At 40.1% G+C, this 18731-nt stretch overlaps 1 protein-coding gene across 1 annotated transcript in view; it reads right to left on the minus strand.

The window, feature by feature from the left end:
- Positions 1 to 17814, minus strand: part of SNCA (synuclein alpha) — a 96756-nt gene extending 78942 nt beyond the window's left edge. The window contains exons 1-3 of the mRNA XM_077814382.1: positions 17694 to 17814; positions 10629 to 10670; positions 2279 to 2424 (exon numbers count right to left, since the gene is read on the minus strand). Coding sequence (XP_077670508.1) covers positions 2279 to 2424; positions 10629 to 10670; positions 17694 to 17814 — 309 coding nt within the window. The remainder of the gene's footprint in view (positions 1 to 2278; positions 2425 to 10628; positions 10671 to 17693) is intronic.
- Between the last annotated feature and the right edge of the window lie 917 nt (positions 17815 to 18731).

Here is an 18731-nt window from a genome sequence, read left to right on the forward strand (position 1 = left end):
CTTTTCCTGTCTACCTGGCCAGTGCATCTGAATTGAGAGTGCTGTCCAGAGCGGTCACAGTGGAGCACTCTGGGATAGCTCCCGGAGGCCAATACCGTCGAATTGTGTCCACAGTACCCCAAATTCGACCCGGCAAGGCCGATTTAAGCGCTAATCCACTTGTCAGGGGTGGAGTCCGGAAATCGATTTTAAGAGCCCTTTAAGTCGAAATAAAGGGCTTCATCGTGTGGACCGGTGTAGGTTTACATCGATTTAACACTGCTAAATTCAACCTAAAGTCCTAGTGTAGACCAGGGCTAAGAGTTTTGAATGCTAATGGGGTGGTTGGCCAAAGAAGCCCAGAGGGCTTTGATAACCTCAGCCTAAATAAATAGGAATGAATAACTAATGACAGTGTAAGAAATAGAAAAATTGGTTCTCACATCCAAAAGTACAAAATCTCAACTATGCTTAGACTGTATTATGCTATTTATAGGATTGTGGAATAATACAAATATACACTACAGATGTTCTTTGGTTCTATGGATGGGATTTTATTCTGTTATTGCTCATGAGTTTCATAGCTATATACGTTTTTCACTATGCAAAGTGGGATTAAACAGTAAAATCAGTACAGAGTAGTGCTTTTCTTAAAAAAATACAAGGAAATATAAATGTAGATTAATGTAATGTTAAGGTTATAATTTTAAAAGTCAGGAATCACAAACATTAGGAGTTGCTAAGAGTGAAATGGTAATCATATACAGTAGTAAAATTGATGCCTATGACACTGCATAGAATGCTTTCAAGTTCCAAGAGCTACTCAACAGCAAAGAATGCAATTCTCTCTGTAAAGCCACTGAAGAGATACAACAAAACTTAGCAGAAAATAAGGGTGTGGGCTCTATAACTTTTCACTCATCTCATCTCCTGACAGTTCATTACACATTTAATTTTCTAAATGCTACAAAACAGCTTGTAGAAAGCACCTGGGACACATTAAGGCAGCATTTTCTTTACATTTGAATTTAAAAGGATTAAAACATGAAAATTGCTTGAAAAAAAAATAAGAAAACCACTAATGTGATGTTTTGAGACTAACCTACTCCTCCTATGCAACAACTGCCCACTAACAGGGTAATTCTTTTTCTAAAACAATAAAGAGACTCTTTAAAGTGCATTTCTGTCTAGTAAGGATATAGAAGAGTTACTGGAGAGAGTTCAATTTTAACAGCTTATCTTGCTATTAAATGGGAAAAAATTACACAGAGCAATTTATTCAGTCTAAGTGCAGCATAACAACCTACATTTAAAATCCATTCTTTTGCAAATGTTTTTTTCTTTTCATTCTCCTATTTTCCTCTCACTTTAAAAATATTTGTGCATAATACATAACATAAGTTGTTTTACTTCTGTCTTTTGGTTGTTTTTGTCCCAAGAGATCAACATACACCATGATTGTCATTAAGAAGTCATCATTTATCAACAGTTACCACACTTTTATATCTGAGACCATACTTTTTCTCTGACGTAAGTATAGAAATATCATGACAGTGTATCAAATACCAAAATGTAGGAACTGATGGTATAGAACAACTGATAATGGCAGCCTCTGGGCTGAAACAAAAATAATGGCAATTATTTTTATACAACACGCTAGAAAGGAATCTGACCTGCAGAAGTCGGAGAAGTTCAGAGGAAGCTTTGAGTTCATCTTATTATAGGTACGGAGGTAGCAGTCTGCTGCAAAGTTTAGATTTGGATCAAAACTTTCTTAATGTTTGAGCATGCTAATGTAATTAACTGGTGAGGATATGTTACACCGCTCCTTCTGTGCCCAATCCACAGAGGATATGAGTTGGCCCTTGAACTCAAGTTGTAGCAGCTTATGCTTTTAGCTCTGGAGGTCACTTGTTCAATCCCCAAAATGGCAGCCATCCCATACAGTTCCAGCATTCTAGTTTGACCCATTAGAAGGCATTCAGGACCATCCTTAATGTACATGTTTCTGTTTTGTAGGCTGAGATTTTCAAAGGAACCAGAAAGGAGCTACAAGCTTAACTCCCATTAAAGCTCCCAACTTCCTCAAGCCCTTTGCTTTTTCATTTCTCACTCATGTAGCAACGTAAACCTCACCACATAAATACCCTCCACAAGATCAAGAGACAGACATATATGCTTGCAGCCAGCTACCAACATCACCCAGGTCCTTTACATCGGTGGACTCACAGAGGCCCCATTGATTTGGTCACTTCCTCACCTTCCAAAAAAAAAAAAAAATCTGGTAACTAAAACAAACCTGTTTGGCCAGCTGATCCTTCTTGACTAAGCCAGTGGCTGCAGCAATCGTGCCTGCTCCTTCCACTGTCTTCTGCGCTACTGCCGTCACTCCCGTCACCACAGCTCCCCCGACGTTAGACACTTGTTCTTTGGTTTTCTCAGCCACTGTAGAAAAGCAAGAGATTAACAATACATTACAGTACTGCGAGATGAAGGTTAGTCATGGAATGAGAGGATAAAGTGGCTTATTAATACAGAAGCCAACAGTGCAGCATCAATGGACAGACAGTGAGACCATTACAATTTCTGTACATCCCAAGTGAATCATAAGCAATGAAACATCATCATTTGATCATACAAATAGTGGTAGCACAACTAGAATTAAGGATCTATTTGTGGCTCAACTGTTGTTGCTTGGTAAGGCTTTACTGACCACATCCATTCATTCATTTAGTTATCAGGTTGTACTGTGTGGGACAGAGTTTTTTAGCAGAAGGCCATTTATTATGCCCATCTACATTTCATAACATTTACATTCAATGAAACGCAAAAACCACATTTTGATTAGTTCACAGAACACACTGACTGCATGCTACTGCTAATCAGAAACAATTCAGTGAACTAGTCAAATTCCAGTTATTAATTTCTCAGGATTTTTAAAAAACGTTTTCCTAACAAACAGGAGCCATTGTTTCTCAGCCTGTGAGTAACATTCTGAAGACCTCGTTCTCAGAAAAAGGTTTACTCCAGTGTGGGGTTTTAAGCCCATGTCACACAAAAAATAAATACAAACCAAACCAAAGCTATCAGAGCAAACTGAGCTAGTGGCCAGATCTATGGCTCTAGGGAGACAACAATACATTTACCCTCCATACACATCAATAGTTCTCCATTCTGCCTTGTGGAATCTTACAGTGATCTTTCCGGTCATTCACTCCCAAAGGCTCTCCCTCACCAGCAGCTTGCACTGTAGTGAAATCAATCTAGAAAGCAGGATTAGGACCATATCACTCCGAGCTTTAAAGATACAGGTCCAGATTTTCAAAAGAGCTCAACTCCCAATTAGTCACCAACACCAAGGGTCAGACTGTCAAAAGTGATCAGCATCTAATGTGGTGGCTTCTCTTGAAAAAAATCTATCTGATCATTTATTTTGGTGTCCAAATGGTTGATAAACTCTTCTGAAACTCTGGCCCACAAGATGTATCCACACCCACAATTTTACTAGTAAAATAACAGAAATCAGATCAAGCTGTACCCTGTAAGTGGTGCACAAACACATTGCTCTTCTTCTGGCAATTTTCATTTCTTTCCAGCAATTAGATTCCTTCCATTTCTTATGGAAATAATTTCAGCTTCCTATATCAAATGGCTCATTCTACAGATTACTATAAGCGATTATACAACATCAACAGAAAATAGCTGGGGGGGAAACAAACAAACAAGTGTCCCCATTAGAAAATTTTATTAACAAGTTAGGTAATAAAGGACAGCTTGCAGGAAGTCTATGCAAATGACTTAACTCTTTGTCATACCCACTGCCAATGGAAGTAAAATAGAAGTGGGAAGTTGAACTTCAGACTGTAACTGTTTTCTTATGGTTATTATTTGTATTGCAGTAGCAGCTAGAAGCCGCAGCCATGAATCAAGACCACAATGTTGTACGTGTTGCCTTGGGGAAAAAAACTGCAGAGAAGAGCCTGCCAGAGACTCCAACCAAAGCAGGGACCTGTGGATGCCCAGAGAACTTTTGACAGTTCTGAGTGAACTTTCTCTGCCCTGAACTGATTAGCTGTTTTCTCTCCAGTTTATTTAGAGTGGGTTAAAGAATTGTCAAAAGCAGAGCTGGTTAAAAATGGTGAGTATGTTTGGAAAATATGTCTGAAAAATGTTGCATTTTAAAAGAATCATAAAAATGTTGACGTTTTCCATTTTTGAATAAAGAAATTAAAAACTGAACAAATTGTAAAGGCTTTTGTTATTTGTCCCCCTCCTCCTCCAGCTTTTTCCTCCTTCCAGTGGCAAAATGCAGGACAGGGAGAAGCAAGAAAGGTGAAAAAAGTGGGTGAGGACCACAACCCAAAAACAACTAAACAAAACCTCAACAAACAGATTGTTGTGTTGATTTTTATCCAGAAGTCTAATGTTTTTCACTAACATTTTTTATAAAAACAAGCACTTTTTGAGAAAAAAAATTAAAAACTTCGACCACCTCTAGTCAAAAACAGGAGCACTGATGAAGACAAGAGGCGAAATTCTCAGCTGCTGTTGACTAACAGCTCCATTGTTTTCAACAGAACTATTAGCATAGCTGTATTGACTTCAATCCAATCATGCAGATTTATACTATTTAAAGATCTGCCCTATTAACTCTGTATCACTGACAAAACAAGGAAAAATATACTGAAGTTTGGGGCCCCACAGATGTATTAATGCAGTTGTGATATACAATGGCTCGTACACAATGCCATTATTAAAACCACATTTCTTAGATTACATTAAGGTGACAACAGTTGACATATAGCAAGGGTGATTGTCTATTGACTACAGTTGCTAATACACTACAGTGTATAGAGAAAGCCTTCTCCCTGGGCGTATGTTTTCTTTTCCTGAAAAGGGATGTATTTCTCCTCAGGAAAGTTTTAGTACATGCATGCAAACAAGGAAAAGGGACAAGGAATCTGACTGCTGTCACTGGTTTTAGTAATATAATTGTAATAAAAATTCAAAAGATGGGAACCAGAAGAGTAGCTATAGAGTTCACCTCCCAGTACTGTAGGTTAACCTGACAGAAGAGACACAATAGGTGCCATTAAAGAGATTTACTGTTTACTGTGGGACAATATAAACAGCTTGTTGTTACAGTCTACAGGAGAAATTGTTGCATTAGGTCCATATTTAATAGCACCCAGTGTATGTAAAGAAACAGGAAGACAAACCAACAGAAATGCAAAGTGTAACTGCATCCTGCTGGCTTAGAGGGAAAAGAATAAAACACATTGCAAAAGAAAATAACAACGCGGAGCATTGAACCCAATGTGCACCTGCCTCTGTGCACACAAGTGAAGGCTTGAGAATACCCCATCTGCCAGTTTCTCTCTTACTACCTCAGACACCATTGCCAAATCATTAGTCTGGGCTGGGATACAGATCTCAACAATCATGAGAGGCTGCTGAATAGCCTTCCTGGAAAAAGCTGCTTTCTCCAGAGACAAAATATTCATTTGAAGTGCTTCCATCTCGAAACAATAAGCAGGGATGATTTCTGCAGAACGTGAGTAAAGCAGGCCACCCAAAGCATGTTCTCTCCCAGAAATACAATGTTAGTATTATACTGGGTTTGCCAAGAATAGATTTTAGCTAATATTCTCATATAAAAATTTCAAAAGCACGAACGTGAGCTTTAAGTTCAATTTTTAAAAGTCACTTAGTGTGGATTTACAAATGTGCCTGAAGATGCTGCTAGGTACCAAGGGGGATTTTCAAAAGCACCTAAGCAGGTTAGGTGTCTCCCACTGAGTCACAGAGGCCCATACTTTGGCGTAAGATTAGGGCTAGAGGTGCTGAGGCAATGATCTCTCAGATCCCTTCATATAAGTGCAACAAACTGCAGTTGTGGAGAAGATGTCAAAGTGCATGCCCCCTCCTCTGCTAAAAGCAGAGAGAGACTTGGAGAGTGTTTCCTCTTATCTGCTTGTAAGGAGTATTGATACGATTACAGGGAACTGGTCAGCCTTTAAGTTGATCGGCTCATATTGTCTATCTCAAGCCCTCACAGTTTCTGGAGCCCATGTTGCTTATCGAAAGAAATGGGCAATACAGAAGTCAATTTTCCCTCAAAAACCAAGATACCTGCTCAGGTACCAGTTATAAGAGGATTACAAGGCAGTTCTATGTACCACCACTAGGTGCATCAAAGAGTTGTCTCTTATTTACTCTGGAACTCCTCGGGAACCCTAACTCTAAGGAAGAGCCATCCAAACCACACAAGCTTCCATTTGATATAATTTTACTGTCTATGCTAAATAACAAAACAAAAGCACACGTTTATTTGATTTGTTTATAAACATAACCAAATTAGAATGAAGTGGATTAATATCAAATCATCAAATTAATCTAATCAGGTTGATCAAACCATATCCCATACAAAACTCTATGTAGTAATTTGGGAATGCAGCAGTTTATCAGCCCCCACAGTAATACAGCAACAGCATGCTGAGGCAGCAAGGGTCCACAGTGCCAAATATCCATGGCCACTTTGTATAGCTTTATTCTATGTGTCTAAAAGCCCCACGGGGTTATTGCAGATCTGGGTGCAGCCAGATTAACCATGGACAATCACATGGCTGCTGCCAGTCCATGGCTGAGAAAAGTCCCCTCAAGGTGATCTTCAGGGCTCGAAGAGTGGGGGGACTATCTCCAAGGCAGGCAATCTGACTAATAAGTGCCAACCAGCAGTGACTGATTATGACGTCAGTCCTCTCCAGGCCATTTCTCAATAATACATCCCTATTCCTGATAAAATCAAACCATCTTATGCCCAGTAAAAGCGGCAAAGGGTCCTGTGGCACCTTATAGACTAACAGACGTATTGGAGAATAAGCTTTTCGTCGGATACACGAAAGCTTCTGCTCCAATATGTCTGTTAGTCTATAAGGTGCCACAGGACTCTTTGCCGCTTTTACAGATCCAGACTAACACAGCTACCCCTCTGATACTTGATTATGCCCACTAGTTGCTGCTGACAATGTATATGAAATGCCTCAAGCCTTCTGGTGCTAATCAAGATATTCGCTGTATCAGTTATTTGGCTGGAACCGGAAAGTCAGAATTACTCCATGATGCAGCTAATGTTGAGAGTACAGCTCTGAAGCCACTTAAGGCAGCCTGCCTGAATTACTGGCTAAATAATCGTCAATCTCTTCCCCTCTGGTTCCAACACAAGGTTATATGAAACATTCCAATCCCATTCAAGATGACACAACTCATTACATTTCATATTTCAATCACACATTTAGACAAAAATAGCATGATTTATCAGGATTAATTTCCATGGACTGGTCTACAGGACACTTTATTAGCATATATGACATAATCATTAGCTATAATGAAATACAAATCTGAATCCACCCACTATCTTTCCTTTCCAGACCAATTGTTCAGATCCAAAGATTCATTTCTTAAACCCAATTTCCCCGGTTTGTACTGGAGGGAGCAAGTTCTCTAGTCACTTACTCCATATGAAACCATACTGCTTCACTTTAGAACCTGCGTTCTCCAGCTTTTGAAGCAAGTTTGCTCTATTCACTGTAATTGTACAAAGGTATGACCCATTTCATATTTTTAATTTACATTCAACAATCCAAGTCCATTACTGGAGCTCAACTGCACAGAATTAAATAAAAAATATTATGGAATTACTATCAGTAAACCTAAGTCTTGTCTATTCAGCTTGGTGTCAGCCTTTTCCTGAGCTGGATGAGACCTATCATCAGTCAGTTATGTTGTTCTATTCTGGTTTGCCTAAAATTCATAATGATCCTTTTGTGGTCAATTTTTTTCACTGAAGCAGCATTTAGCGGAACTGATGCCCTTATGTTCTTTGTCTTACAAACAAAATTTAACGTCTTCCCTCCCCCTCCCAACCCTCTCATACGCGTAATGCATCCAGCTGGAATCCCCCTTCTCATGAATATCAGACATAGACTGGTATTCACAGGATTCACAATAAATCATTTCTACTTTCTTCATGATAGGCAGCTTTCATCCCTGCTAGGCTGCTGCACAAAAATATTCGAATATTTCTGCAAATTCAACAGGTTCACAAAGTGTCCTTGGACTTTTCAAGTTCAAGTCCAGTTGGTCATTATCACCACCACTTAATTATCTGGATGTCCATGCTGGTTGTCTAGATACACCACACATCGGACACACCAATCACCACAGATCCTCTGCTAGTTCAAGTGGAGTCTCCTTTTCTTCCTCCTTCTACCCCTTAACTGAGCTCTGGCCAGCTTAGATTGATGTCAGGCTGCAAACCTTATAGCCGGGATTTGTAACAACTTAGAATGCCTCAGCGTGTGTCCTAAGGCTAAATTTTACAGCACTGTCACAGCTAGCTGCTTAGCTGCTAAAACATCCTCCTTATTCCTCAACCATTCATTTGGCATATGATGTGAGACAGGGCTAAATAAGCCTCCCAAGAAGTTTTTCTTCAAAAAATGTAGGGTTTGTACAGCTGAGCAATCAATCAACTGCTATTTATCTCCTCTGGGCTTCTCGGTGGGGCAGTAGACAATAGAAAAAGTCTTTGTCTTACCCCAGACTTCTTTCTTTTCTAATTCCTTATCTGAGCTATTAACTTTCATAGTGGTCTTCAGAATCGCTGAACTTCTTGCTCAGGTATTTTTGCAAGCCTTTAAGTAAATGTTTATGCTGCAGCCGGAAGCGTGCCTACGAGCATGCTTAGACAGACATGCGCTAGATCTGCTCGAGATAGCATGCTAAGAAGAGTAGAGTTGATTTCGTGGCACAGGCTAGCCCTCTGTACCCCTGGGTCCATTGTCAGGTGGATAGCTCATGACACCATCCATGCCACATCATCCTCACTGCTATTTTTAGAGCTAGTGTGTGTCTATCTGCAAGGGTTGGGAGGCAGTACCCAGATGAAGTGAAAATATGCCCTGCGTTGATCATTCCAAAGAAGATAAATTGCGTGGAATTCAGTGTACTATGCAGATTTTTCAAACAGCTTAAAAGCTTAAGTCCTAACTGCTCTGTGTGGATATCAAAGAGTTTCACTGACTTTGCATCTTACTGATTATTGCACCATAGTGCTTACTGATTTTTGCCTGACCACACCTGTTATTGTCCAAATCAATTCAATGCACAGATTCACTGACTTTTAAACTGTACAGCTAGTAAGGTCATGTGCATGCCCCATGAAGCCTATTTTTCAAATTGTAAAGTGCTAATGTTGTTGAAATAGACTGTACTTTGCAAGGACAATTTTAAAATCTTCATAACTGTGACAAATTCAAACCAAATTTCTTGACAATTCTGAAAGGCACTTCTCCCAAAAGGGCAATTTCCCTGCCAGCTTTTAGCCTCCTATTCCTGCCTACTTCAGTGCCAGACCTTAATTAAAATCACAATAATTTTAACAATGGGAGAAATGTTATTTTGCCCTCTCCTTATTCTCAAAAATGGCTGAATTGTTTTTGCTCAAACTTTCTAGGGGGAAAAAAATCGTCCTCAGGAAGAGGCCAATTTTGGTAAATTTCAGGCCAAAAAGTGACAGTTTTGGAAAGTTCTGAGCAGTTGAAAACAGAGCAATAGAATGTAAATGCTTAGACACTGCTTGCTAGAGCTCCAGTTTCAGATAGATTAAATGGATTAGACAAACACAAGATCACCTGCTGTGTACAAATTCAGACAGGTATAGCTCTACAGATAGATGAAGAAAATTGGGAAAATATCACTTCCACTCTTCATTATGGACCCAATCCAAAGCTCCATGAAGTCTGTGGGACTCTTTGCATTGATTTTCATAGGCTTTGGATCAGGCCCTATGAGTTCAATTCTACTGTGTCCCTTCATATATTGAAATGGTGCAAAGAGAACCATCCGTCAGTTCCATACTCTCTAGTGCCATGGAAGAGTTTCAAACCCTGTGACTCATTCAGGTTTGAGAACAGTACGAGAAAAAGAGGGCATGGCTCAGATCAAAAAGCAGAGGTGCCACCTGTGATACAGACCCCAGAGGTATTCTCCTCGGGGGGGCCTTGGAATATCTGCACAAGGTGAAAGCTTACATCACAGCAGCTCCAGCATTGCCTAAAACGCTCCACCACTTATTGACTACTGACACTGGTCTCTACTGTGTGCTTCAAATGCTCCCTACTTTCCTACAGCCTTTCCTTCCCATGTGCTTTGCACAATCCCTGGTATGAGTGACCTCCTGACCATTAGCTTCTGCATACTCTGCTCCCTGTCACTGGTTGTGTAGGTCCCAGTTCCTAATCCCCAAGTAGCATCAGCACTCTCCACCTCCAGGCCAACTGTCACCCACTTTACAACACCCTCATCCCCCAAATCATCTGGCAGCATGGGTCTCAGTCCTCCTGACAGATACACAAGCATCCTACTCCACCTCATATCCCCCAAATACATTCCCTTTCACCCTCTCCCACATTCAACACCTGGTGCCCTTCTTGCCCACGCAAGGAGAAAGAGACTTGCCCAAACAGGGCTGTCAATCTCTATGGTGGAGGCTGTGCAAAGACGAAGAACCCATTTAACAGATAGATGGCTGATTTGTCATAGATTTAGATAAAAAGACAGTTAAAATAATGTACTTGTGTGCTTACCTGTTGTGACACCATGAACAACTCCATCCCTGGTCCTGGAACCTAAACAAAGCAAAAATCATTTTACAATGAAGTTATGAGCATTCGAAATACCAGTTAGCAAATACTGGTACAAGTGAGTGGGTGATGGGAAAGCAGTAAATATAGCACAGCTGATTTTAATAAATCGTGATAGTGTCTCATAAGATGTTTAAAATTAATTCAAATTGGGCTTGATATAAGTAATGGCTTAAGGACTGAAGATCACCTGGAGAACCACCAATAAAGGGTGAAGATAAGTGGCCACGTTTTGAGTTGTGGAGTGGGGGAAGCATCCATGTTAGGTGTTCTAGTAAACAGCTTGTGAAGTGAGCACCCAATCCTGCAAAAACTTTTGCACATGAATAACCTCACTCATGTGAGCAGTTCAACTAATGTCGCATATGCATAAAATGACTCATGTGTGTAAGGCTGTGTAGCTTCAGGACCCACTTAGCATATGTGATTTACAACTCAATCCTGCAGTCTTTACTCTGGTCGTAATCTGGGGGGAACTGCAAAGAGTTAGGGCAGGAAAATGATATAATAGGGCACTGCGGTAATAGAAACATGGTCATGAAATTCATTTTGGAAAAGTGCAAGCTAATATTTCTGTGGGAAGTAATCTGAAACAAATGGTTTAATGAGAGTAGAATCTGGAAAGCAGCTATGCTGAGAGATGCCTAGAGGTAACAGATATAATACTGGACATGAGTGTACAGTGTGATGTGGCAGCCACAGATACCAAACAAATTTTGGGATGCATATGCAAATGCATCCTGGCTCTTTAGGGAAAAATCCTGCATTGGAAAGGAAATGGGCTCTTTCCACTGGAGTCAGTGGTAAAACTCCCATTCACATCAGTGGGAGCAGAAATAAACCTACAGGGAGTGCTTTTGAAAATCCCACTCTTAATGTCTTTTTCCATCCTGGACTTCTAGTTCTCTGATTCTATAACTTAGCTACATGTGAAGGGGATGAGCTCATCTCTGGCCTACCATGCTTAGCAATTTACAGTGCAGAGAATGGGTATGTGATACATACCATGGAAGGCAAATACCATAATACCATTGGACTAGGTCTTCAAGGGACGGTATTGAGATCTAAATTTTAAAAAGCATTTCGTTTCTTTATTATGCACATTATTATATAAGAAAACATTTTTCCAAGGAGTTAGTATTTAGAGACTTCTAGCTATATTATTTTTTTAATTTGGATAATTTTTATGTATCATATTCAGTATACACACATTGTTTTGCGTACAGGGCTTTTCAACAGTGTGCATATGCACTGTTTCTTTAAATCTGTAGTAGGAAGCCAAACAAGAGGCTCTAGGGAAAATTCTAGGCAGAAGCTCTACGGTGAAGCAGGGAGAAAGTAGCATGAGGTTTAACATTGTTTTCCTTATTCTAATAAAGTTTTTTGTTTAGCGTTAGAAGAAAGAGACAGTCAGTGATTCTTTAGAGTTGTCACATTAGGGTACCACACTAATATAAATGTAAATATTGTAGAACAGCACATACTCTCCATCAGCATTATGTTTCGTACTTTACTGGTGCCAGTTTGTTAAACTAAAACCCTGGGGTTTATTATCTGTACTATCTGATTTATGAACTTTTACATAATTGAAAATGTCTTGTTACTAAAGAGTAAGAGCAGAATAAGAATAAGGAGAGAGAGAGAATGAATGATTTCTTTGTGTCATGTGAAATGACTTCATGCTCTAGCCTGGAAAATGAAGATGCCAGACTTGCCCTGGGTACTTTGGAGAAGATTGTCTCTGTCTGAAAATTAGGTAAATAGCCAATGATCAGAACAAAGGGTAAAGAAAGGGTGTCCTTTCCTCTTTATATTCATTGTTCAATTTGTGCAAGGAAAAACACAAGATGTTCTTCTCCATTCCAAATGGTATCATTGCAAGGTTTCTGAGCTATCTGATTAAAAACAAAGCAGAAGTCGTCCTTTCAATGTGTAAGGATTCCTCTTAAATCACCAGGGCTCAATCCCACATGTCATATATGCTCTGGCCTCAATCCAGCAAAGCATGTTTCACTTTAAACACACGAGCAATTCCATTGACTTGTAGAAACGGCCTACAAAGCACTTCATTGGCTTCAGTAGGACAATTCATGTGCTTACAATTGAGCATGTGCTTAAGTGCTTTGCTGGATTGGAGCCAGAGCACTCAGCCCCTTGCTGGATTGACTCCCTTGCTATTATGGGCTAAATCCTTCAAGTGACATAAGAGCATGGTTATGATGTTTAACTGTACAGCTGGGGTAGGGAGAAATGGGGTAAAGCAGCAAAAAATCCTCACAGAGGAATTCTCCACAGCAGATATCTCCAGAAAGGAATATATATCTTGATTCTTACCTCACTTACACTAGCGTTACACAGGTATAAGTCCACTGAATTCAGTGTAGTTAGTCCCGATTTACATTACTATAACTGAGATAAAGAATCAGGTCTGCGGAGAGTGGGCCTGTTGCCCACATGAGAGTTTGGCCAGTGGATCCATCCAAAGCACAGATTTTCATAAGCAAATTCATACTTGGCAGAAGGTAGTAGCCAGCTAGCTATGCAGTTTTCCTGGCTTCACACTTCATGGTGATATCTTACTTGTGCTGTGTTGTAGCACAGCTTCCCTTTTACTTAGGCTTTGCTCAGCGTCAGAATACAGTCCTGTAAGGACAGTGGCTGAATTCTGTGGGACTAATTCTGGCTGGAGAGGCCCAGGGGCTCACCGAAGTAAAGTTGCAGCCAGTAGTGGGAGCATATGATGGGAAGTGGCTGTCTTTATTCTGGCCACTCCAAAACATCATAGAAAGGGTGCTCCTCATGCCCTGCATGACAGGGGCTGTGGAAGGGGAAAGAGCATGAACTCGCAGGCAAGAAGCATGGGCTGCACGTACACTCTGATTCAGCAATGGCCTCTCTGCACAGATTGCACAATTCAGGCAGAATAGTGGCACACGTGCACACTACTTTTCCTGTATACATGGTTCATGTGATTGCACAGGAGGAGGGGGGTGGACATTACTCCTGTTTTCAGGCAGAATTTGGACCATTGGGTGAAAAGTCAAGAAATAATAGATACCACTCTTCCTTCCCATTTCAACAGTACTTGTCAGCACTATTAAACTTAAGTAGCTATTTTGTGTGTTGGCAACGAGACCCAATCCTACAAGGGGCTCATTTCTGAGCACTTCTTTAGAGGTGCCGAGTATTTTCAGCACTTCACTGAATTGGGACATAGGGCTGGTTAAGGCCCTTTCTGCAGTGGTGTAGGCACCACTTTAAGCAACAGCTGGTTGGGGACAGGGAAGCATGACCCCACTTAGGAAGAAGAGAGATTATTGCTTCTGCTTCTCAGTGTTCCTATAGGGAACTGTTTCCACAAGGACTTTAGCAGGGATTAGGCTGCTCATTCTTCCAGCAGATAGAATTGGAATATCTTTGCTATCTCACTAGCCTTTCTGCTGCCAAAGAAAAACAACATATGCCTTGAGAGAAGGCTGCAGCAGAGGCATTTCTATGATCTAAACAATATGGGGAAGGTACAGTTTTGTAGCCGTGCACCTGCTGTGGGTCAGATCAAATCTACACAAATATGAACACCAGAGCTTGAGTGCAGTGGAGAGGGGGAGCTGACTGGGAGAGTATCCCACCTACCTGATACTGAGCTATCCAGTGTAAGTTAAAGCTGCAGAGGGGGGCACTTTGTCCTACACCAAGATCACACAGCAGCAGAGAAACTGGAGTAACAAAGCTTCACTCTGCCACACGCCATCTCCTGACAAGCCTCATCCCTTTTCCCTGAGATAGTGAGAGTTTGAGGCCAAGATTAGAAGACTGCAGTCCCTGATTCAGAGCATCAAAGCTATACTCGGAGTCAGATTAAAATACTCTTTCTTGCATTGAGTAGTACCACACTCCTCACACAGTCTCACTGAAATCAGAATCTAGTCCTTACTCACTTAAATGAAATTGGCATAAAGATAAACATGGTTAAGTAATCCCTATTTAGCTTCATAAACTCATACGTGCAAAGCACCCATAATTTCTAATGAAGACAGTGGGACTCAAGTTTAAACAATCTGGCCTGAGTGACTTGCACAGGCCACCCAGCAAGTCAGTGGCAGAACAGAAACTAGAACCCAGGCTTAGTTGCTGAATGCCCAGTCCCCTTCTCTTAGTAACAACTAATCAGCATGGTTCCTTTGTAAGTTATACCTTCACTATGAAGGATCTGATGCTCAGCGGATGTGAATCAATGTAGCTCCATTGATTTCACTGGACCTATGCTGGCACACACAAGCTAAGACTCTGAACACAGAGTGTAAGAAAGAAGCTAACTCAGGGCCTAATCCAAAATCCATCCAGGAGGGGCTTTCCAGTGACTGCAACGGACATTGGATCAGGTGCTAAGAAAGGAGGAAAGAAACAATGGGAGAGGAGAACAGCATTCAGGATGAAGATAAGTAGAATAAAATCCAAACTTTCTCAAGTCTTCCACAGCCCCCTTACCCACAGATAGAAATGTTCCTTTGTGCCCTAGAAGATTAAACCATTACAATGATTCCATTGCTTCCTAGACAGTGGATATTTTTCCATGGGATTCTCTTACCACCTTTTTTTGCACTAGATATCTTTTTTACTATGCTCTGAATAATAGGTAGCAGTAATTTGGACAGGAAGAATTCAGCTTCTCATTAATCTGTCCCCAAGAACTTATGACAAAGAGTCATTGACTAGTTGACAACTGAAATTTAAAAATTACTATCAAGACGCTCTCAATTCTGGTCTCAATAGGCTCTTTTTGGGAAGGTGTCAACCCGTAGCATGACAGAACCCACTTGTAATGCACCCAGTTATAGCTGCAACTCTACATACAGCCATGTGGAGTAAAAATCCTCAACTGCTTCCATGCATTTCACTACATTATAAATGAGTTCCACTGTACTTTAGGAATTTAGCCATTCTCCTCCTCCTCCTCTGATCTGTCTGAGCAGGAGAAAAGAGAAGTTACCACTGCCCTGTGCTGGGGAGGTAAAAAGAGGAGTACCTGGCTTCCTTTTTTACATCAGGGCATGAAGGAGAATCAGGCCAACCTAGATCAGTTGACATTTTTAACTACAATTCCAGCTGGGGAAGAAGAACTTCCAGAGGCAAGACACACTAGCTGTCATCACTCCTGGGATGAAGGAGAGTGGATCTTTTGCCAGTAGCTCCTTTCCTGTTATCGTGAAACTACATATATGTTTATGTTTCCTTTATGAAAGAAATCAGTTCAGTGTGGGATCACTCCTGCACTATTATTAATTATTAGTATACAGACCCTACCCCTAAACAATTCACAATCTAAGCATATTGAAGACCATGGGAATTTTGCCATTGATTTCACTGGAAGCAGGACTGGGTTTTAGCATTCCTAGTATCACAGCAAATGGAAAAGGCATGGAGATTAACTCAGCATACACTTTATGAGCATACCTAATAAAAAGAAATCACAGAAGAGCCATCCTGATCTACAAGGAAATAAAACATACACCACTGAAAACTAATAATAGACAATGAAATACTGAAAGATATTCTGATAATTGTGCAAAAATGCCTACATACATTGAAAGATATATTCATTTCAAATTTAGTTTGCAAAATCACTGCTTTCTGTGTTAAATGGAATTTGCTATGGCTTAACTGGAAAAGAATGTTCAAGATGGGCTAAAATGTGTAGTCTAATGTATCTGGAGCAGATATAATTTGTTAAAAACTAATGCTAACCTGGAAGGGTATTGGGATTCAGGAAAACAAAAATAGGAGTGTGTGGCAAACCCAATACTTCATAGCAAGGAAATTATTCCAGTTTTCAACCATCCTCTGAAATCTGTGCACATCTCCCTAAGTACACATACCATACCAGTATTTACCTATAAAACCTTGAAAAAACAGAAAGGATATACTGAAAGGAATATATTATTTCATTCACATTTTTCCATGACCTAATTTAACTTATGCCTCCATTTTTTCCTTTGTTTCTTTTAACTAACCAACCATTTAATCATCATGTGTTTTACAGGTTCTTTCCTATGAATTTTTCATCACAGCCTTTGGAAGACACAGTTCTCCAGAGCTTGGAACCTGCTAAGCAACGAAGATGATCCTGTGGTTAAAACATTGGACAGGAATTTGAAATGTGAATTATATTCCTAGCTCTGCACAGGCTCCCTGTGTGACATGGGCAAGTCACTTAACCTCTCCTTGTCTCAGTTTTTCCATTTATAAGATGGGTATAATAATTCCTCTATGTCAAAGGGTTTCAGTGCTCATTCTTTCATGACCCATGGAAGGAAGGTGCTATGGGCCTATAATGTAACAAGTAACCATTAGAGAAAACGCAGTCAAGGGAGGTAAGGAAATGAGATGCTTGTACACAGAATACTGAATATCAGGAAACTTTATTTAAAATCTTGAAAAACAACTGATTATATTCCCTTCCAACTACTGAATCATCTTTGCTTTATACAGTGAGGAAGGATAGGGTTGGATAAATTGCCAAATTAACTGACTTTTTCTTTAAAATAAAAGTCCTTAAAATCCATATATTCAGTAACATTCTGGTTATAAAGCCACCTGTCATTCTGTCTTTGTATATTGTTAATTACTGTACCAGCCTGTGTGCCCTTAAACTTTTAGGGCTCTTGGACAGTTATTTTTGGCACATGTCTCCTACAGTACAGTGTAATGTAAGGCACAGATCTCCTACGGTATGGTATCTATGGTTTTAGCACCATGCTAAAATAACGGGTGGCTATCAACAATGCAATGACACCCCAATGGACTTTAGGTCATTGTCCATCTTTATAAAGGTTTTACTTCCGACTTAGGACTCAACTCTGATCACATTTCCATAGCTGTAGCTTTATTATTGAGTTACTCTATACTTATAGCAAGGTAACTCTGGATCCTCATCTTTTCACTGATCATTCAGTTCAGCAAACAGAAGCAAACAGGTTAATAGAAATTGGTTTTCTATTGCCCACCTACCTACATAGAGAACGCCCTCTTTCGTCTTTCCTGCTGCTTCTGCCACACCCTGTTTGGTTTTTTCTGCTGCTGCCACAACTCCCTCTTTAGCCTTGGAAAGCCCTTTCATGAATACATCCATGGCTAAAGATTTTCTTTACACAGCTCTAGGGGAAAAAATCAGAAACATTTTGAATAAGAAAATATTTTTCAGACAGGAAGACTGATCAAACTCTGACTGGAACGTTATTTATAAAAAGATTCTATCTGTCTGTCAATCATCTATATCCACATATTATATATCTTCAGACATATATATCTGTATCTGGCCATAGTAGCATTCAATATTTCATGCAGAATAAAAGTGGTTCAACAAGTGCATACAACAATAAGCGCAATTCTACAAACAGCCTTCATGGCTTCTCACTTTCTACGACACAAACAAGTTTAACAGTGTTACAGACACACATTAGGTTTATGCAGTACTCTCACAAACCAAGTAGGACGAGCGTAGCCTTTTTAAAAAAAAGCCATATAAATGAAGAGGTTTCAATTCACTGTAGAAAATAATCCATTTCTGACAGGGAGGTGCACTGGTTGACTTGACCGGTTTTTTCTAGATCCCTTGATTCTTGACTGAGACACAATTCCCACTGAAGTGAATGGGAGTTTTGTTCGAAGGACTGCAGGATTTAGCTCTTTGGTTAGATGATATTCCTCCACATCTCCTCACTCAGAGCCACCAGTGTGGTTAAAAACACACCATCAACTTAAAAACTAAACAAACAAAACAAAACAAAAATCACACCTCTCTCTGAAAAACCTACTATTAGTACAAGTAACCCCTATTATAATTATATTATATCCCTATATTCACAGTGGTCCCTTCTAGCCTTAGAATCTATGAACTGAAAGAGGTTAGGAAAAAAAATCTATTTTCCCTGTGTGCTTGCTTAGTTCATCTGATAGCATTTAGCCATAGTCAGTTTCTCTTTCCCCCCTGCCATAGTCCGTTCCCCCTGTTATTTGTGTGGGTCTTTTGGGTGGCAGAGGGGGTGA

The sequence above is a fragment of the Eretmochelys imbricata genome, chromosome 4 (assembly GCF_965152235.1).
Source record: "Eretmochelys imbricata isolate rEreImb1 chromosome 4, rEreImb1.hap1, whole genome shotgun sequence".
Taxonomy (NCBI): domain Eukaryota; kingdom Metazoa; phylum Chordata; order Testudines; family Cheloniidae; genus Eretmochelys; species Eretmochelys imbricata.